This window comes from Balaenoptera ricei, chromosome 7, assembly GCF_028023285.1.
Source record: "Balaenoptera ricei isolate mBalRic1 chromosome 7, mBalRic1.hap2, whole genome shotgun sequence".
NCBI lineage: Eukaryota > Metazoa > Chordata > Mammalia > Artiodactyla > Balaenopteridae > Balaenoptera > Balaenoptera ricei.
Genome location: NC_082645.1, coordinates 120,706,229 through 120,728,180, shown reverse-complemented (window position 1 = coordinate 120,728,180; position 21,952 = coordinate 120,706,229). Strand labels below are relative to the sequence as shown.

The 21,952-nt window shown below is 49.8% G+C and overlaps 1 protein-coding gene across 1 annotated transcript in view; it reads left to right on the top strand.

Annotated features, from left to right (window-relative positions):
* Nucleotides 1-21,679, top strand: part of NDUFA10 (NADH:ubiquinone oxidoreductase subunit A10) — a 49,852-nt gene extending 28,173 nt beyond the window's left edge. Inside the window, exon 10 of the mRNA XM_059929097.1 lies at nucleotides 21,243-21,679. Within this exon, the coding sequence (XP_059785080.1) occupies nucleotides 21,243-21,311 (69 nt within the window). The 3' untranslated portion in view covers nucleotides 21,312-21,679. The remainder of the gene's footprint in view (nucleotides 1-21,242) is intronic.
* Nucleotides 21,680-21,952: the final 273 nt, after the last annotated feature.

Here is a 21,952-nt window from a genome sequence, read left to right as displayed (position 1 = left end):
CTACAGTATAGCATAAACATAACTTTTATACGCGCTGGGAAGCCAGAAATTCACGTGACTTGCTTTATTGTGTTGTTTGGACCTGAACCTGCCTCCGAGGCCTGCCCGTAATGGGTTTGGGGTCTGGAAGTCGTCAGCGTGTGACTGTTGTGTGAAGTTGAGGTGGCTTTGCAGTGAGGAGAGAAGGGGAGCACGAGGTTCAGGGGGCGGGAGACGGAGGGGGCCAAAGTCACTGTCTTCAGGGAGCTCACGCTTCAGTGTGTTTATTACTTCGTCAGTTATCTTTACAAGTGGGGGACTGTTCATAGGAATTTCGTCTTTTCTGTTGATGTATGTCTCTTTATAAACAGCTTGTGTTTATCTCTATCTCTGTAAGCAAGGAAGATTGAGCCAAATGACCCCAGAGAAGTTGAATGGTACCCAGAACAGGCGGGACCCTCGTGGTAGCCAGGTAGGGGGGGCGTGCACTGCGGCTGAGCATGGGTGGGCGGATGAGGGGCTCCGGAGGTCCAGCAGGGCTCCTGGGGACGGAGTGGCCTGACGTGTCGTGGAGGAGACCCAGTTGCACCGACGTTGTCCCTCATGGAGTGGGTGAGGGCCCCAGGTGGCCCTGCTCACTGCTGGGAGGAGACACTTCTCAGAGCAAATAAATTCCAGCGAACCAACAGCCCAGGCCATCGTCACGACAATTACGGGAGACACTACAAGTTTCAAAAATTAAATCTGTATGGAAAATGGGCATTTGAAAGTCCCATATAAAAAGGAAAATGCATGCCAGCAAATAATGACAGTTTTGTTTCTTTCTAATCTTTATTACCTGTTTTTCTTCCTTGCCTTAATTCACTGGGTGTGTCTCTAGTTCATGGTTGGATAGAATTTGTAACAGTGGTCGTCCTTCTCTTCTGTCTGATCTCGTGGAGAAAGTTTTCAGTAATTCACCAAATATTATGTTTGCCCTGGGTTAGGTGTAGATACTCTTTCTCAGATTAGGGAAGTTCCATTTTATTAGTAGTTTCCAAGGACCTTCTATCGAGTACGGGTGTTGCGTTTTATCACATTTGTCTGTCACGGGTGATTTTTCTCTTCTTTATGTTAATATGGTCATAAAAATTATAGTGATTGATTTTCTAATGTGAGGCCAACCTTGATTTCCTGGATCAGTCCCACTTGTGTGCTTTATCCTCTTCATGTGTAGCTGAACCTAATTCACATATTTAGTTTAGGACTTTTGTATTTATATTGGATGGTAATTTTTCTTTCTTGTAATATCCTTGTCAGATTTATTATCAGGATCATGCTGCTATCAAACACTAAGTTGAGGTGGGACCCTCACATTTTATCCTCTGGAAGCGTTTGCCTAAGATTGTTATTACTGCTTCTTTCAGTGTTTAGAAGGATTGACTGATGGAGCTATGTTGAAATATTTTAAATTATAAATTTGTTTAATAGATGCAGAATGTTCAATATTCTGTTACTTCTTAGGTTTTGAAAGTTGTGTTTGTTGAGGAAGTTGCCCTCATTTCTAATTTTCTAATTTCTTTCACTAAGTTGTTTAAAGTGTCCTTTTTTAATGTTTTTAATTAGATCACATCTGATGGTGACGGCTGTCCCCTTCTCCTACTCTTGAAAGAAGTTTGTCATTTAGGGAACTAGCTTCTTGCTTGGTATTGTTTGTTGTACATTCGAATTCACTGATTATTGCTCCTTATTTTTTCCTTTTCATTTGCTATTTTTCTGTCTTCTTAGTATGAGTGGGTGGATCATTGATTTTCAGCCTGTCTTGCTTTTGAATATATGCGTGTAAAGCTGGTCACATTGCCCTCCAAATTTGTCTTAATTAACTTGATCTCATAATTCTTTCTTTTTTTTTTTAATTTTTCAAAAATTTTATTTATTTTTGGCCGCATTGGGTCTTCGTTGCTGCACACGGGCTTTCTCTAGTTCCGTCGAGCGGGGGCTACTCTTCGTTGCAGTGCGCGGGCTTCTGATGGCGGTGGCTTCTCTTGTTGCGGAGCATGGGCTCTAGGCGTGCGGGCTTCAGTAGTTGTGGCACGCGGGCTCAGTAGTTGTAGCTCGCAGACCCTAGAGTGCAGGCTCAGTAGTTGTGGCGCACGGGCTTAGTTGCTCCACGGCATGTGGGATCTTCCCGGACCAGGGCTCGAGCCCGTGTCCCCTGCGTTGGCAGGCGGATTCTTAACCACTGCGCCACCAGGGAAGTCCTGATCTCATAATTCTTGATATTATGTTTTCATTATCTTTCAATTCAAAATATTTTCTATTTTAATCTGATTTCTTTTTTGACCAGTGTGCGAATTCAAATTATATTGGATCATTTAAAAGCAGTTGGAATCTTTCTAATTGTCTTTTTGTTACTGATTTCTTGCTTAATTTCACTCTAGTCAGAAACAGTCTTATGATTTCTGTTCTTGGAACGTGGCTGAGACTGACTTTTTGGCTGAGCATTGGTCATTTTGGTGATGTTTCACGGTCCTTGAGAAGAAGACCTACTCTGCCCCGTTGTGTGCAAGGTTCTTGTAGCGTCATTGAAAGGAAGTCTCTTGATCACATTCTTCAGATTGTCTCTATCCTCACTGATTTTTGTTTCCTTCTTCTGTCAGTTTGCTGTGAGAGGCGTCTGGAAATCTGTCACTCTGTGTGGGTTTCTGCCTCCTTTATTTCTGTCAAGTTCTGCTTTGTGTGTGTCTTGAGGTCGTATTATTAGACATGCACAAATTTAGACTTGCTCTACATTCCTAATAGAGTCACCCTTTTATATGTTATGAAATTTTCCCAGTTAACTTTAGTCATGGTTCTTACCTTAAAGGTTACTTTATTTGAAACTTATGTAGTGTCTACAACTTTCCTTTGGTTAGCATTTGCATGGTATTGCTTTTTCTGCATCTTTTAATTTCATTCTTTCTGTATCTTTGTATTTTCAGTGGACACCTTTTAACCTGAAAACAGTTATGTCTTTAATTTTTGTCCAGTCTAAATATTGGGAATATTTGTTCATTCACATTTAGTGTAATTACTGATACATTTGTGTTTAAATAGCTTATCTTACTACATGTTTTATATTTTTCTTACCTGTTCTTTGTATTTGTTGTCTTTTTTTTCTTGCCTTCTTTTGGATTAAGAGGCTTTTTTTTTTTTAACATTTTTATTCCATTTCCCCCTCTATTTGCTTACTAGTTATCATTCTTTTAATAGTTTTTAGTGGCTAACCTGGTAATTACAATATTCATCCTTGATTTATTAACTTCTGTTATAAGTTAGTAGCTCTCTAGTTCCAGAACACTGTAAGGACCTCATAACACTTCTAACTCCGTTTACCCAACTCTTGTGTTTTGTGTTGTTTTTGTCATATGTCGTAATTCTTCGTGTATTTTAAGCCCTCGGGACATTGTGGTTATTGTTTATGTGGTCAGTTCATGCAGATTGACCCATGGCTGCCCTGCTGCTGCTCTTACCTCCCTGGTCTCCATACCTTCACGTAGGATCATAGTTCTGCTGTCTGAGGAAGCTTTGCTGACAACAGATTCTCACCCTTATTGTTTAAAATGGTCTTTAATTTGTTCTAGTTTTTATTTTGGAATTTTTCAAACTTACAAAAATAGCAAGAATAGAAAAATAACTTCTGAACCTTTGTAAGTGGTCATCATTATACCCTATTATCTTCAAACATCTTAATGCACAGATTCTCAGAGTGTGGTCCCCATATCGGCATCACCTGGGCACTCATGAGGAATGCAAGTTCTCAGGCCCCAGCCGGGGCCTACTGGATGAGGTTCTCTGGGGATGGGGCCCAGGAATCTATTTTAAGGAGTCCTCCAGCCAAATCTGATATGCACTAAGGTTTGGGAACCACTGCTTTAATGTGTAATTCTTATAAACAAGGACATTCTCCTACATGACCACAATATATCTATCAAAATCAGGAAACTAACATTCATACATTGCTACCTCTAATCTACAGACCTTGTTCAAGGCTAATCACTTGTCCCAGTAATGTTCTTCAAAGCAAAAAGATCTAATCCAGGAAAATGTGTTGCATTTAATTATCTTGTCTCTTTAGAATCTTTGAATCTGATCAGTTCTTCAGGCTTTCCTTGATATTCAAGACCTTGACACTTCTGAAGATTACAGGATGGTTACTTTTTAATATCCTTCAATTTGGATTTGTTTGATGGTTTCCCATGATTAGATTTAGTTTTCATGTGTTTTTTGTAGGAAGGTCACAGAACTCATTACATCTTATCAGGTAGCACATGATTCCTATTTGTCCCATCACTGTTTCTATTAACTTTGATCACTTGACTGAGATAGTGTCCTCGCTGTAAAGTTATTCTTTTACTCCTTGTAATTAGTAAGTGTTTTCAGGGGAAGTGCTTTGAAACTATGTAACTATCCATTTTCTCATCAAGCCTTGACCCAGTAGATAGCATCTGTTGATTTTCTTGGCTAAATTAATGATTATTGTAATTTTCCTAATTCTATCATTCCTTCTACATTATTAGTTCCTATTCTGCTATAAAGAAATGCTCTCTCTTCTCTGTTTATTCATTTATTTATTTATATCACTATGGACTCACAGATTTCTGTTTTATCCATATACATCTATATTCATTTCTGTCTCTCAGTATACTGACAGCTGTGAATTCACATCAGTACCTTCAATTCCAGAGTGACACAACAAGGCTCGTTCTCACGGTCCCCCAGCCCACGTCCTTCTCAGATAGTGAGAAGCCTGGCTTCCCTCAGGTCAGTGCATCTGCTTCCTGGATCAGTCCCCCCAGTGTATCACCAGGTTCCCACCACTGCTACCACTGCTCCCTTCCACAGTTTCCACTGGTGTTTCCCCAGCCTCTGCTGTGTCCTGCTGCCCACCCATGTAGGTGCAAACCTCTTTTGAAGATTGTTTTCCTACGTTTCTGGCAAGGTTTTGTTTTGTTTTGTTTTGTTTTTAGGTGGTGTTTCTGACTTGGTTTTGAGCATTTACACTGTCTTGGGGTGTGTGCGTCTGTACTTTTGTGTGTACTTTGCTTGTAGTTCAGAACATTCTTTGGCTGATATTCGTTGTCAGTTTTAGAAGAGTCTTGCTAGTACCTCTTCAGTATTGCTTGCACCCCGTTTTCTCTGCTCTCCTTGGGCTCCACTTGACCACATGTTGGACCTTTTCACCATGTTCTGTGTCCCTCCTTTCTGTATCTTTCATTCTGTTTTCTCTATGACCTTCAGCCCGGATATGTTCTTCACTCTGTCTTCTAAGTTACTACTCTTTTCAGCTCTTCCCAATCTGCTCCTAGACATGTATTTTCTATATTTGAAGTTTTAACTTTAATTGTAGTCCTTTTTGATTTTAGAATTTCCATTTTTTTTATAATTTTGAGTTGTCTGTTGAAATTATTTTGTTATCTAAATTCTTTGACATATTAATCACAAAGTTATCTGGTAACTGTAATATCTGGACCTCTGTTCCATCTGTTTAAACTGATTCTCCCTCTGTCCTTTCCGTTTGGGGACATTTAATCTTTTTTGGTATGCTGGTATTTTTTAAAATGCCAGTCATTATTTTGGAAGAACTGTAAAGATAGCGTGAGGCTGCTGTTGCTGTCCTTGCTGTCTTCTGGCAGCGTTTTAGTAGGGCCGACTCCCGAGTCTGTCAGGAGCCGAGCCAGGGGACACTGCGCTTAGGTATGTGAGGTCTGGTGTATTTCCTGTTTGCCCTTCCTGATGGAGCACTTTTACTAGAGTCCCTTCTCTTTGGTGGGTCCTGACTTGCAGTTTTGTCCCCACGGTCCCCTCCCTGCTGAGGGCGGGCTCAGCCCCTCAGGGTCCTGCCAGTGAGAGTGGGCGGGGCCCTGGGGGGAGGCAATCACCTTGCAGCCACCCTTTCTGCTTTCCTCTCCTGGGGCCTTGGGACCGCCCTGCCTTTGAAGTCTTGGCACAGATGTTTTTTCATATGTTGTCCGTTTTTCTTGGTGGCTTGGGAGGGGACTTGATCTGCACTAGTCCACCAGAAGCTGGACATATTAGTCATTTTACCCAGTGACACGGGGAGGCTATTTGGCAGTTTTTCATTGTTGTTAAGTTTTGTCTTATTTTTAATCTGTGAGCATTAAAGGGAATCTATTAATACTATATTGGACTTACAATTTTAATGTTTAGAAATGTTGAAATTTTTAATCAATATTTAAATGATTGGGGAAATCTAATTTTTAAAATGCATAAGTGTTTTTAAAAAATAACTTCATTTTTTAGAACGGTTTTAGAGTTACAGAAAAATGAAGGTACTGGAGAGTTCTCATATACCCCAGTTTCCCATATTAACATCTTATATTAGTGTGGTATATTTGTTACCAATACTGAACAATATTGATACATATTACTAACTAAAGTCCATACCTTATTCAGATTTCCATCGTTTTTTCCTAATGTCGTTTTTCTGTCCCAGGATCCCATGCAGAACAGCACGTGACTTTGAATTGTCACGTCTCCATCAGCCCCTCCTGGCTGTGACGACTTCTCAGACTTCCCTTGTTTTTAGTGATTCTGACAGTTTTGAGGAGTCCTGGTCAGGTGTTTTATAGAATGTCCATCAATTGGAGTTTGTCTGGTGTTTTTCTTACAATTAGCCTGGATGTGTGCGTTTTGGGGGAGAAAGACCACAGGGTTGAAGTACCATCAACGTGACGCATCACTGCTGGTGTTGACGTTGACACCTGGCTGAGGTGTGTCTGTCAGGTCTCTCCACTGTGTGTTTGCTCTTTCCCCCTTTCCAGAAGTCACCATGCCTGCCATAGCCTTTATATTTGTCTGTGGGGTAAAAATTATGTGACTATTTAGAGGAATGCTGTTTTTTGAAAGGAAATTTAGTTGCTTGATATTTTAAAAAATGATAAATTGAAATTAGAATGTAAATAATAGTGGCTATATTTCTTCATTCACAGAATTTCTCTTGAATGTTAAAGACATGAGCAACAGTTATTACCAAATTTCCCTCTAGAAGGTGTGTTGTGAGGGATAAAGACGAATGAATAAAGCCCTTCTGTGAGTGTCTTTTGCAGCTGTTTGTAGCTGGAAAGGTTTGTTACTCCTCAGAGAAGGTTCCCTGGCCAGGCTGCAGAGCGTATTTCTAGAAACACCCAGGCGAGCAGCCGGTGAGGCAGGGAGGCTGGTGTGTCTCTCAGACACCCAGATGCCGGTTGGTTCCCCGCAGGGAGGGAGCGAGCGGTTTGGGAACATCTTAAGGAATTGTTTCTTTTAGAGAAGGACTGGTTCAGTATCAGAGCGGAGGGTGTTTTGTGGCCATTTATTTCCTGGAATAAGGGGGCTTGACGGGGTGCGTTTTTCTGGCAGTGGTCTGTAGAAATCCGTTTCCCTGGTTCTTCATTTTCTAGGAAAAAAAATTTTAACGTTAAGTATGTTTTAGCCAAACTCCACTGACGACGTGAAAAGTTTATACAGTTGACCCTTGAACAACGTGGGGGCATATCACTTACAGGCGGGCCTCCGTATCCACGGTCTGTGGTTCCCCCGTGTCCGTAGATTCAGCCACCCAGGGCCCGGGTAGTACGGTAGTATTCACTATCGAAAAATATCCACAGAGAAGTGGACCCACAGAGTTCAACCCACGTTGTTCAGGGGTCAACTGTATCACCCTGATTAATATAATAAGGGTAATAAACTTAGTAGAAACACACTTCATGATTTCATAAGAAGCTTGAAGTGCACTTGCCCCTGTGCTTATGGAGATGCTTGGGAAGCGTGAGGAAGGTGGTGTTCTCATAATACATCCATTGTATCGTATGCGTATTTTATAGTGGATATGGAACTTGTTGATACTTTGTGGCTGGAAATTATTGGCTAACACTTCTAATTCTTGGAAAAAGAAGTCATGCAATGACCTTTTGTGTTTTTTTTTTCTTTAAACACAGAAAAAGTAAACCAAAACTTATTCATATGCATATGGGGAATTACAAAATAAGTAGGTGGTAAATGGCTAAAATTAGACGCTTACGTGGTTAACTTCAGAAGGGAAAGGGAGGGGCAACAAGAAGCTTGCATCAGAAGAACAATTTTGTTTCTAGGGGAACAAACGGGAGGTAAGAAAATTTGTGATACTAATTGTTTATGCAGGTGCAAGTGGTATTTTCCATATGTTCATGGCCATAAACACCCCAGCAATAAGAATTTATGACAGTTTCTTCTTTTTTAAAAACAATTAATTAATTAATTAATTAATTAATTTATGGCTGTATTGGGTCTTTGTTGCTGCGCACGGGCTTTCTCTAGTTGTGGCGAGCAGGGGCTACTCTTTGTTGCGGTGCGTGGGCTTCTTGTTGTGGAGCACAGGCTCTAGGTGTGCGGGCTTCAGTAGTTGCAGCACTCGGGCTCTGTAGCTGTGGCTTGTGGACCCTAGAGCGCAGGCTCAGTAGTTGTGGTGCACGGGCTTAGTTGCTCCGCGGCATGTGGGATCCTCCCGGACCAGGGATCAAACCTGTGTCCCATGCATTGGCAGGTGGATTCTTAACCACTGCGCCACCAGGGAAGTCCCTTTATGACAGTTTCTTCCCCAGAAGTGTCTGCTTCCTTTTGTTTTTTTAATGAAATATTATGGTCTCCTTTTCTCTTTCAGGAACTTTCTACTCTTTCTGTCTTTGGTGTTTTAGAGTTTAACCAAGATAGGTCTAGATTTAAATTTCTTTTTTGTTACGTGGGTACTTTCGGATTTGTTGGTAGGATCTTATTCCTTGCTTCTGTTTTCAGTTTCTTCTCTTGCTTTAAACGTCTTAAATGTAGTCACTATCTGCTGTGTGTGATCTCAGGGCTGGAGGCCTGTCTGACTCTGTCGTTTATTGTTTCCTCTGATTCTTACCCATGGTCGCTTATTTCCTTCTGCATTTTGGAGACTTTGGACACTGAGTTCATGCTTCGTGGGTATTTATCCCTGGGCCCCTCCTCAGTACAGGATGCCCAGGGACGTTTGATTTCAGGTGAACCCAGACTCTCTCGGTGTAAGCACGCCCCAAATATTTCGTTCGCGGGGCATCCTGTGTTGTTTCTGACAGCCTTGCTCCTGGAAGGACTGTTGCCGCCTCCAGGCCCTGAGATTCAGGAGGAGCCGGGATTTCAGCTTCCTTTGCTGCCTGTGGGATTCCAGGCCCCGGATGGTGAGGATTGGAACCCCACACTTGTGTGAGGACAGGCTGAGGGTGTGACTTCTTAAGACGCCCGCTGAGACCCCCTTGCCGTCAGGGCGCTTTCTTCCCTCCCGCCTTCCCCTGAGGGTGCGCCCTCGGAGCTGCGCCTACGTGCAGAGGGGCGTCACAGGTGTCCCCCTGCACGGGAGCCGCTTTGCCTTGCCTCCCAGCCGTTCTGCAGATGCCCCGGGGCGACGGAGGCTGCAGCTCTCCCTCTGGTTTCCAGCTCGCTCTTCATTTCAGCCCCTTGTGATTTCTCGCAGAGCTCATCAGTGCATTTAAAAGCATTTCTAGAGGTTTTATATCAAGAGGTGTTTCAGGGTATCGGGCTGTTGTTTTGCTGGAAATGGAAGGCGTCTGTTTCTCTATATGATCTGAAAGCTGATTTGGTGCTGGTTCTTCTCATGTCCCTTCCACAGAGGGTCCAAGTGGGGAGCCCTGTGTCTCCCTTTGCTCAGTATGTATTTGCTCAGTGAACCCCCGGGGTGGAGAAATCTTTCAGTCCCCAGCGTTGAAGGTGTAGGAGGGAAACGCAGAGGATAAAAGGCTTGTGCGGTGGTGGGAGGGTTCTGTCCGGGAGAGCTATTCGGGCGTCTGGAGAGCACTGAGTGGTACGAGCGATGGCGGCGCCCCCCGCGCACGTGCTGCTGAACCTGACGTTGCAGACACGCCCCAGCGGGGTCACCTCAGGCCGCGTTCTGCATCGAGTCGCTTGCCACTCAGCAAGTGCTTGCGTTCTGTTGCAGGCGCTGTCCTGAGCACTGGGGATATTGGGGAATAAGACAGAGCAGGGGGAGGAATGGACCAGCGATCACCAGATACATAGGGGGGCCTCGGAGCGCTGTGGGGCGGAAGTAAAGCCGTCTCGGGTGGGAGCTGTTTTGTAGAGAGAGGCCTTGGGTACCAGAAGGCGTGGGTGTCCCGGCTACACGTGCGGGGAGGGGGCGGGGTTGGGAGGTAGAGGCAGGCTTGGCACGTTCTAGGAAGAGTGCACGTGGTGAAGTGGAGGGGCAGGCAGAGCGCAGGTGAGCTGAGAAGGTAGCAGGGCACGCGCAGCGAGGGCCCGTGGGCCGTGGTGTGAGGACTTTGGTTCAAGTCGCCGGGAAGCTGTGGCCCGTTGGCGTGCTCTGAGTGATAGAATCCGAAGCTCGTGTTAGGAGGATGGCGCCGCGTGCCGTGTTGGATGTTGACTGGGGCACAGGTGGAGGCGGGGAAGCAGAGCTTCAGGGTGTGGGTGAGAGACGACGGGGGCGTGGCTGTGACCAGGACAAGCTCACCTTCCTTCCTCGCAGCTGCTGTCTCCCGGGGCAACCTCGCCGTTCCCTGTGCAGCCAGATTTGTTCTTACTCCCTAGGTTTTCAAAACTAAACTATCATTGAAGGATTCAAGCGAAAGAGGGTCCACAGGGGAAGGGCTGTGACTGCGGGACAGGAGAGCGGGCACCTGAGGTCCCTGCGATGGACGTGGGTGTTGGTCTTACGACTTTCAGACTCACATGTATGGTCCTAGGAAGAGAGTGGGGAGCAGTGTAGACCACACCTGGGTGTGCTGTGAACTGGATGCTGGTGGCAGTGGGGGCGATATGGGGGCGCAGGGGATTCCTAAGAGGGGGAGTTGCTTGTGGCAACAGTGGCCTTTAGTTGCAGACCGTCAGGCACACTGGTTTATGGATATTTTTCCTTTAGAGGCTGGACAGACTCAGGGGCACCAGGGCCTGAGCTGGGAAGTGTCCAGGTCACAGGGTCCAGACAACTCATTTTGCTTCTTGGGCTTTTGTAATTTTTTCTTTTCCTTGCCCTTGTGTAGTTTTTAGGGCCACGCTGACATTTGGGCACGCGGTCTGCATCACTTATGCCCCGACAGGTGGCCCATATCCTGGGAAGGGGCCTGTTTTTCCGGAACTTCTTCATGGGGCCTCTCAGCTCTTGCAGCCCCGGAGTTGGGCGCCTGGTTTCTGGCTCTGCAGCGTGCGGCGTGATATGTTTCCGTGGTGGCCACACTTGTCACACCGCAGAGCCAGGAAGAGGCCCTGGGCGCTCCCCTGTCCTGTGTATTCATCCGGTGCCCATTGGTTGCACTCTCCGTGCCAGACGCTGCTCTAAGGACACAGAGCTCTGGAGAGTCACCGACCAGCGGGAGCGACAGACACGTGGACACAGGATGCGACGCGGTTCCCGCTGGGGGCCGACGGGGGAGAGGGCTTCACGGCGGTGGCCCGGGCGTTGGGATTACAGGACGAGGGATGAGCCGAGTCGCCGGGGGCCTGGGGGCCTGGGTCTCCTCCGAGAGGAGCAGCGTCGTGAAGGCTGAGGCCGCCGGGACGGGGCTGCCGCGGGCGGGGCGGCTGGTGTGGTGGCTCCGGGGCGCGTGTTCGTGAAGGGAAGGGGGAGCGCTGAGGACTGAGAACCGAGGCCGGTCCCGGGGGCTCCTGGCGCTCGGGGATCCAGACTCTCGCTGCAGGGAGGGGGCTTTGGGGGGCCCCCTGGGGTGAGCTGCGGGCTTTGTTCGGAATCACTGGCCGCAAGCAGCCCTGTGGGGAGAACCTGAGAGGCGAGGCAAGGGGGTGAGGCTCGGGGGCCAGCTCAGGGCGACGCTGGTAGGAGGCGCTGTGCGGGCGGAAGCAGGCTGGAGGGCGGGTCGGGAAGGCGTCTCCCCACTGTGCCCGTGTGGGCGGGCCCCGCGCTGCGCCCACAGGATGGCACAACGCTTCTCATCGCCGCTTGTAGGCAAGGCCCCGCGGCTCCGGGAGGGCAGGTGAGGCCACGGCGTCTGTCCATGGCAGGCAGCCCTTCACGCCCAGCTCCCGGGCGGGGTGCGGGGCTTCCCGTGCAGACCGGGCCGCGGCATAGCTCACGTGTCAGCGCTGCCCCTTCAGCTGTGTTGTGGCCCTGGGGCCTCCACTAGTGCGGAGCGACCTTTTCAGGAGAGAAAGGATCTCGGGTTTTCATAGGAACAGAAGGACTTTTAACGTCGGTTTGGTTTTGTTTGGTTGATCCGGTGGCCTGGGCGTTTGGCTCAGTCCTGTGGCTGGACTGGCTGGGGTCCTGCTGGCCTTCAGCCTCCCATCTGGTCTCCAGGGACTGCCCAGGGACCTCAGAGGGGCCTGAGTACCCGGAGCCTGAGAAGCATCTGTCAACGCATTTTCCATTCACACAGCCCCTCCGATTTTGTATTTGGAAGTGACCCTATAGACAGATTCATATAAATACCGAATGTGTGCATGAGCGCCTGCTAATTTTTTTAAGTCATTTTTCAGGCACTGTGCCAGGTCACTTTTTATTACTGTGCAGCCCTCCCTCGGGGTAGACAAACTGTGACTCAGTCTCCACTTTACTGACTCCATCTCTTTCCAATTTAAGGAGGCCAGATGCTATTAAGATACTGTGTTCCTTCCATGAATCCGATCTTGTCCAAGACAGTTAGTTGCTAGGACAACAGGATCGTCGGTTTTCTCTCCTGCTATTTTTATTTACTATCTCAGGTTACTATTTTCATTTTCCGTATCAAGTTCTTCTTTACCATTTTTTAAAATAGAGATGTTTAATAACTTTAATATGTTAACACTGTATGTTTTTGCCTTTACGAAGTTCACCTTAATAAAGACAAACTTGCAATAAACAGAAAAGCCTTCGGATCAATGTATCTAAACCTGCCGAAGAAGAAAGGTACAGACTTGGTCGTTTCATGTTTCCTCTCGATGTTCAACCCTTAGTTAGAACTTAATTTGGTGTCTGTCTTTTATGTTAACATACAAATTCTCAGTTTAGAAGTCGTTTAACGTGAAAGTAGGTGCTAAATGTCTTCAGTCTGTCCTTCATTAGTTGTGGCTGGAAGAGGCATGCCCCCCTCTGCCCTCACTGCGTGCTCCATGGAAAGCTCATGGTTGAAGTTCAGTGTTCGTCTCCATGTCCCATTATTTATATTTCTGCGTACAGAAAATAACGTATGTCCCTTGGAGAAGAAAGTTAGTATATAAAGGTAGACTTTTTACCAGGTGCACTGATTTGTGTGCAGTTGCAGGTTTTCACAGGGACCTGCTGGTGCGAAATGATAGGGTAGCGTTTCACACGCACCCTGACCCACCAGGGGTGCCTGGACTTTGCATGTGTCCAGTCATTACTTTGGTTTTAGAATTTTTAGGACACATCCTGCTTTCAGGTATTTGAACGAGCGCTTGAGTTAGGAGCTTTTCTTTTTCACAGTTAATATGAGTTAAATGGGATTAAGACATTTAAAGTATATGATGTTATGACGCTTGTGGCGTGAAGATAGGACCTCAATGTGGATGTATTTGTAATAGGCTGTGGTGTTCGTGTGCTAAAAATAGGAGGCACTTATTTTTAAAATAAAAAGATTGTTTTTGAAAATGGACTTTGATAAAATAAGATTTTTTGGAAGTTGATTTCATTTTTTTATACTTGATTTATGTTTAATGGTAATGGAAAATTGGGGAAATTGTATATCAAAGAAGTGACTTTAATAAATAATTTCTCTGGTGCTCTTCTTTAAAATTAATGAGAAATTCTTAGCAGGGCTCATCAGCATTTGTATGTAATAATGAGTAACAGGGGTGGGAAATTGGAATCCCCAAGCCACCCCACAATTATTTAGTAGTTTTCAGCTCCTTGGTGCATCTAGAGAGAGCAGAGTCAATAGTACCTAATATTACCATTTATTGCTCCAGCGGAGTGAAGCAGATCCAGAAGAGGCAAGGCGTTATTCCATCCTTTTTAAAAAAATTCACCTTTTTACAGTAATACAACACAGGATTTGATGCTAGAATTACTACATATATTTAGTCCTCCAGGAAAACTCTTTCAACCAGGAAACCCCGAGCATCATTGACTGTCCCTGAGGTGATGCTAAGAAATGACACTGCCCCCCGCTCCCCGGGTAGTTCTTTGAGGCACACGTAAAAGGGCAGGAAAAGCGGGGCAGCCGGCCTTCCCCGGGCAGGGTGGTTGTGGACTGGACCCTGACATGCGTCCTGCAGTCTCACAGCGGCGGAGCTCAGTGTGTACCGGCGGACAGGCGGGGAAAGCTCCGCACGGTGCAGGGACTTCACACATTAACAGCGCACAGAGACGTGCCATTTAACGCAGTGGATATCTGCAGGGGGTGGTGGGCAAGACGTTCCTGGATTCGAGGGTCAGAGCATCTGGGCTCAGGTGTCAGCCTGCCCCTTCTCGCCCGCTGACCTCGAGCGCATCACTTAACATCTTCTACCTCGGAGACAGTGCCTGCCTGCTGACCTCACGTGTCCGATCCCAAGGCGGTGCTGGGAATGGGACTGGTAGGCAGGCCGCCCTCTAGGATCCAGGTCCATCTTGATGGCGGCGGGCGTCACCAAGGTGGGTGCCCAGAGGATGGGACGGTGGACTCAGGAGTTCCCAGGAGTGGTGCTGGCTCCCTCAGCTTGAGCAGAGGTGTCGTGGAGGAGCGGGCCTCGTTTAGGGCAGACGTTCAGGAGGAAGAGGTAGATGCTCAGGAGGGCACTCCAGGAAGGGCAGCCAGCTCGGGCAGCGAGTGCCGGGGGTAGCGGCTCAGCCGCACGTCCAGGGGGGTCGCTTGTGGGCCCGTGAGGACCCTCGATTTGTCTGATGGGGGCTGAGCAGGGTAGGTTTGGTCGGCTTTCTCCCGAATGGTGTTTCCAAGGGCGTCGAGTCATCAGACTCACTGAATGTTCTTTCCTACCGAATTGTGAGTTTTCATAAAGCGGCAGTCTTCTTACGGGACTTCTTTCCTGGGAGTGATTCTCTAACTGGTAGATAACTGCGTGGGGTAGCAGCTGGGGCTGGGAGAGTGAGACATTGTCTGGGCAGAAAGCGAAGTAGCGGCACAGAGGAGGTCATCCATCGAAGGGGGCGCGCCCGTGACCTGTGTGCTGTCCGCCGGGTCAGGGCGAGGCGCTCCAGCTGAGGGACCTGCTGCGCCTGGCTCGCTCACATTTCAGCCCTGCGGCAGCGTCTTACTCCCTCTGTCCCTGGCTTCTGTGGGTTAGTCGGTTGTTTTCCGTGGGTCCGTTTTATTCCCTCCGTCGACCTATCAGCCGCACCTCTGTATCTCATCGTTAGTGACTGCTGTGAGGTGTGCAGTGCACACCTTTACCTTGTCACCGTCCCCCAGAAAGCCAGCATCGGGCCACGCCGCACGTGGTGTGAGCCCCTCGCAGTGGGCTTCTCTCCCCCCTTCTGTCCTCTGTGCTGTTACGCTTGGCTATTTCACTTCCACACACGTTAGGAACCTCAGGATATACTCTTACTACTTTGGCTTTAAACAGTTCATTAGAGCTTTTTCTTCAGTCTTTCCTCCTTCCTGCCCTTCCTCCTGCAGCTGTCGTTTCTGCTGTGCTCCGTTCCTTTGTGTAGGTCCAGGTTTCATCTGGCTGAGTAGCCCCCTTTAATAGCTGACGTCATAGTGCAGGCCTGCTAGTGATGACTTCTATTAGCTGTTGTTTAGAAATATATTTATTTCCATTTCATTTTGATAGATTTTTCATTCATCATAGAATTCTGGGTTGACAGTTGTTTTCTGCCAACACTGAAGATACTCCATACATTCCTGGCTTGCACAGTTTCTGATGAGAAATCTGAAGTTATTCTTATCTTTGGCCCTTGTACCTAATAGAACTTTTTTCTCTGGCTGCTTTTAAGACTTTCCTTTACTCTCTTTATCACTGGTTTTCAGTAATTTAATTATTATGTGCTTCTGTGGTTTTCTCTCTGTTTGTCCTGCTTGGGGTTTATTGAGTTTCTTGGATGTGAGGGTTTCTAGTTTGCCTATCATTTGCAAAATGTTTGGTCGTTATTTCTTCAGATTGTTTTCCTCCCCCATCGAGGACTCTGAGGACACACATGCTGGATGACTTGATCCTGTCCCACAGGTCACTAAGAGTCTGTCCATTTGTCTTTGGCCTTTTTCTCTCTGTGTTTTGTTTGGGATAGTTTCTGTTGCTCCGTCTTCAAGTTCACTGCTGTTTTCTTCTGCGGTTACATGTAATACGCTATTAATTCATTGTGTTAGTTTGGGTCCCCCGAGAAACAGAAGCCAAGATGGGCTTAAGCACTGCTGAGGTTTTGGAGGGAAGCCCCTGTGAAGGATGCAGGGACGAGACCCGAGGTGGAAGGGGTCTGGCCCTGTGACAGGGGAGGGCAGGGGAGGAGACTGGGGAGGAACAGTGCAGGAAGGGTCTGGCCAGGCCAACGGGGCGTCCTAGAGCCAAAGGCTCCTGCTGAAAGAGGCCCACGGCCCACGGATAGGCTGCCATGGAACCTCTGCTGCTCTTGGTCGTGGGCTGAGCCCCTTACGTGGGAAGCGTGGCCTCGGCGTGAACAGGGTAGTGGGCCCAGAGGGTCAGCACCTGGGCCCTCGGCCACTTGTGCCTCCTCGCAGCAGGACATCTGAGCCGCACATTTGCATGGCTGCCACACCTACCCAGTGGAATTTTTATTTCGGGAATCCTGGGTTTTTTTAAACTCTAGAAGTTCTTTTTATATTTTCCAGTTCTTTCATTATTTTCCTTTTCCATTTAATTTCTTGATTACGTTGAATATTTTTATAGCTGTTTTAATGTCCTTGTTTCCTAATCCATCATCTTTGTCATTTCCTTAGTCCGCTTGTTTTTTTTCCCCCTGGTTACAAGTTACATTTTTCTCTTTCAGGTGTCTAGAAATTTTCCATTGGTTGCCATAAATCATGAATTTTTATGTTTATGAGCGCTAGGTTTTGTTTCATTCTTTTGAAGAGTGTTAGGATCCTTTCTGGCAGGCAGTTAAGATCCTTGCAAGTCAGTTTAAGCTTTGGGGACTGGATGTTTAGCCGTTTTGGTGGGTCTAGAGCGGCCTGTCTTCTCGGGAAGGGTTAGCCCGGCCCCCGGTGTGTCCCGGGGGTCTCGGTGCCCGTGTGTGCAGTGAGCGGCCCCTCTGCTCTGGCTGACGCAGCCCCAGGGCAGCTCTTGGACTGCTCACCCGGAGACACCCCGGGACGTCCTGTGCCTGGGGTGCTCTCCACCCGCCTCGGGCGCCCCGCCCCACGCACCCTGCCCGCTGCTCAGCCAGAGACCGAACGCGCTGGACTGACGGGGCTCTTTTCTGCCCAGGTCCTTCCCCCTAGCACTCAGCCCATGTCTGCCCAGTGCCACCAGCACACTCAGTTTGTCCAGTTTCCAGAGGCGTGTGGCCAGGGGTTGAGTCCAGGCCCTATTACTCCCTCGTGGCGGGAAGCTGCAGACATTACCTGGCATGGGTTGGCCTCTCACCTGGGCCGTCCCTAGTGGTGGAACCGGAGGCTGGCCGAGGCGCCGCTGGAGACCAAGGTGACTGAAGTCGCGGCCGTCAGGGAGCAGCTTTCCACGCCCTGCGGCTCCAGCAGGACGGGTTCCACCCCATCCTGTCACCCTTGCTCCCCCTTCCTCCTGACCGTGTCCTCTTCCCCGCTGACCGGGTCGGTCAGGGAGGACTTCTCCATCCCTGCCACTCCTCCAGCACTTTCCACCTGCTACCATCCCACTTCCCAACTGGTTTATACATTCTGTGTAGTTTATAAGGTTAGAGAAGAAGGGACTTTTGTTCATGTCTCAAAGCAGCCAGGACACAGTGTATCAAATGTAGAAGGAATTCACAGTTTCCTCCAGGAGGATGAGTGCCTATATATTTCTCTTCTCAACTGGCTTTTGTCCAAGCAGCTGGCAGTTTAAGCCTGTGCCGGCATCTCTGAGCTGCGTGTGACAGCAGTGGCTGGGAGGAGCGGCCTCTGTGAGCTCGGACCTCTTGAGCCACTTCACGGCACCCATGCCGTCCCGGCCTGTAGCGCGTAGAGCTGGGCGCCTTTTTCTAAAATCAGAACTCACCCAGGGTTTAAAATGTCCTCACAGTCAAACTCAGCAGCATCACTTTGTTTCAGCCGCACCACGCTGAGCTCAGACCTACCGTGCCTGCGGCTCCCCGGCCTGACCCAGGACAAAACTGACTGCGGGCCTGCGTCCAGGAGTCGCGCTCTTGTGCTGACGGTCGGACAAGGTGCCCGCGTCGGCTTCTGAGAGGTGCTTCCGCCAGGAGGTCCTGGGCCACTCCGTCCCCACAGGGCCACAGAGCGTGTTTTCTCAAGTGATGAATGTGGTGGATTGGGGTTGGGAGGTTTGAAGGTTGACTTAAAGGAGCAGATGCAGATATGAAGAGATGGAAAGGAAGAAGCTTTTTTTTGCATTCTCATTGTGAAACATCCCAAATGGGAATCCTCCTGGGGTTCTCTGTTGGCTTAACTGCACTGAAAGGGAACCCTGAGGGTCTGGGGACCCTTGTCTGGGTATCAAAGGCCAGTTAGGTGCTGCCCCAAGAGGTCCAGAGAGCAGATTTTGTGATGCAGTTGATAGACGCTGGCTGCACTCAGCGGTTCCACATTCTGCAGGTTTTTATTCTCTGGTCTATGGTTTAAAATTTGGTTTGCAAAGAAGACAGCAGAGCCAAACTGTGGCCTCCCTGGCCCTTCCTCAGCAGGTGCTGGGGGCTGGCCCGGTGCCGGTTTGCTGGTGTCGGTGAAGCTTGAAAACCTTTCCGATGAAAAGAAATCACTTTCTGGTGTGATAAAAATTACGGAGTGATAAAAATTAAGATTGCTCTTTTCTTGCTACAGCAGTTGTGTATTCATAGCAGTTGGCTGGGAACGTCTTTGTGGACAGGGAGAGACCACACGGGGAGATGCACCCGCGGCTCCTGCTTTGTGGCTACTCTGCCCCTGTCCTGGTTCTCGTTCCCAGAGGGTGGCCGCTCTCCCACGGCCTCAGCGCGGCCTCTCTCTCGTTGTACAGACACTCCCAGTGTCTCCGTCATAAAACGCAGAACATGCTGCATGAGTTTTCTGTAGCAGCTGTAACGAACGGCCACAGGCTGAGCGGGTGAGAAGGTGCCCGTGTCATTTTCCAGTCTGGGGGTCAGAGCACAAACCCAGGCGTGGCGCTGTGCTCCCACTGGGGCTCTGGGGAGCCTCTGCTTCTTTCCTTTCCAGCTTCTGGAGGCCCCTCGTGCCTTGGCTCCCGTCCCCGGTCAGGCTGACCTCTGCTTCTGCCGCCGCATCTCCTGATCTGACCCTCTCCCAGGACCCTCATGATGACCCTGGGCCCACCTGTCAGTCCAGGGCGGTCTCCCCGCCTCGAGGTCCCGGCTTAATCATGTCTGCACAGGCACAGGGTCTGGGGGTGAGGGCGTGGGAGTCTGTGGGGGGACTTTGCGATCTCAGTGCCCCCTGGACACAGAGGCTCTGCTCACACCCCGTCTCCGCACACAGCGCCCCCGCTCACAGGCTCCGGGGCGTCTCCTCTCCTCGGTTCTCCCCGGTGCCGTCCTCGCTGTGATGGCGGCCCCTCCCTCGAGCTGCTGGGCGGTGGCTCTGCACCCGGGTCTCCAGCACAGCCCTGCCTTCTCGGCCACCGGCCCAGTTCCCTGCTGCCCGCTGGTGGTCTCCCCGCAGCGGCCCACGCGCGGCTCCCACTCTGCTTCGGCGCCGACCTGGGTGCTCGCCTCCCGGGGGAGCCACCCGCCTCTGCCCTGCTCTTGCTCCGCTGTGTTACCAGGCTCTCCTGAGCCCTTAAGGCCCGTGGAGGTCACTGAGACCCTAGCGCAGGCCGGCACCTGCAGCTCTTCTGGCCCAGCGACCACCTTCTGCCGGAGAGCCTGTCGGAGGTGGAGAGCAGGGGTGCCGATCTCACTCCCGGGGTCCTCCTGCCACTCCTGTCTCCCGCTCCTGCGGTGGCCACGCCAGGCGTCCCCACCCTCCCCACCCCCGGACTCTGCTGCTCCGTGTGCGCTCCCCACCGGCTCCCCCTTGGCGGGCACCCTGGGCTGTCGTGCGCCACTGGCTCCCTTCCCAGTCTCCGCCCAAGAGGATGACTCCTGGGGGAGCCGGGTGTTTTCTTTTTTCCCCTGTTGTGTACCCAGGATGTTCCTGGCACCTGGACGAGACCTTGTGCCCAGAGGCTCCCAGGGCAGGAAGCTGCGGTCAGCCTGCACGTCTGTCCTCCCCACGTGCAGGTCCCCGCTTCTCTCAGCGCCCTGCAGCTGCGCACGCCCACTGCAGGCCTGTGCACCGGCCAGAGGGGACGCAGGCTCAGCGCCGGGACGGGTAGTGTGGCCGCGGGGAGTGTCCAGGCGGGGCCGTGTCTGGCCTCGGGGGTGACCGTGACCCCCCTCCTTGCACTGCCGCCTCTGCCTCCGCCTCGGCGTGGCTGGTAATGAAGGCCCTCTGCCGACGAGAATCAAGGAAAGGCTGATGTCTTTTTTAAACTGCTTAGTACTTGTTCTTAAGGGCAAAGTGTGGAAGATTTTTGTGTGTAGTATGTAGTGTGTACGTATCTACGGTTGGACCACATTAACTGGAAAGTAGGAAAAAGAAAACTCCGTATTTTGTCCCCACTGTGTAACTGGATGAATCTCATCGTGCTTGCCTGTTCCCCGCCCGGCCTACGCAAGACTCCTCCTAGCCTGGCCTTCAGAGCCAGGCTTCCACGCTCCACGGTGGAGGCCGGCCCCGTGACGCTCCATCCCAGCCTGTGGACCCCTCGCCCTCGCCGCAGGCTCCCTTCCCCTGGGAGCCCTCCCGGCCGTGTGAGGGAGCCTCTGTGCCCCTCCAGGTCCACCCTGTGTCTGCCCTGCGCCCCTGGGGCCCCTGCCCCCGATTTGTGGTGGGGTCCATGGCAGGAGGTGCTGGCAGGAGACGGGCAGGTGGGGCAGAGAGAGGGGCTGAGACATCTCCCCTAGGTCAGTGCCACTTCTGCCCGCGGCTCCATGGCCACCCTCCCGACAGCAGCGTGGACACTTGGGTTGGCCACTGGCGTGTTTGTACCACCCCCAGCAGCATGGAAGCTCTCGAGGGCAGGGTCGTGTTGTGCTTCATTCCGCGGGACCCCTCACCCTTAGAGCGGGACCACGAGAAGCAGGCCCCGCCGGCGCGGGGAGGTGAGGGATGGAGTGGAGGAAGCCGTTAGGTGAGCTGGGGGGACGGACAGACGCTGTAAACTGCTGGTGACCACGGCTTTCCCTCCCGCAGCTGCCGGGCCGCAGGTACAGCCCTGGGTACAACAAGGACGTGGGGGACAAGTGGATCTGGCTGAAGTGACGGCCGCCTCCGTGGAAGCTGCCTCGCGAGGATGAAGCTGCACCCAGGCCGCCTGACCCCCCTGGACGCCACGTAGCTTAAAATCGGGGGTGGGAGCGAATGATCCTGAAGTTGCGCAGTGGAAGAGACGGCCCAGCAAACAGCAGTCTGCCCTGCAGTGTAGTTACGGGGGTGGAAGGAGGCACCCCCATTTAAGGGGGGGGCCCTCCAGCTTTATTCTGGGATAATGATCACTGGGGAGAAACAGTCTGCTGTGAAAGAGCAGGTATCACTTGGAGAATCTCATTTCATCACAGTCGTGCTCTGTGTCACGCAGGTTTTGTACATTGTGTGTTCAGACTTCAAGAAATAAAACCGTTTCTATGGCACTTCTCTCCATTATACATCTGCCCACACACACGCATACATGTCACATACGTGTGTATGCACACACGCTTACCATTAGCCAACAGTTTGCTTTGATGTGGTTTGGTTTGATCAAGACATATATTAGGATTGAAGAGTTTTTCTGAAGCATTTCTTCTTTTTGTTTTAGAATGTAACACTACGTTAGAGAAAAAGGAAAAAAGCAAAGAGCAGATACCAAAAAGAGGAAGCAATTACCCTAGATTTATAGAGCAGAGTATTTGTTGTGAAAGAGA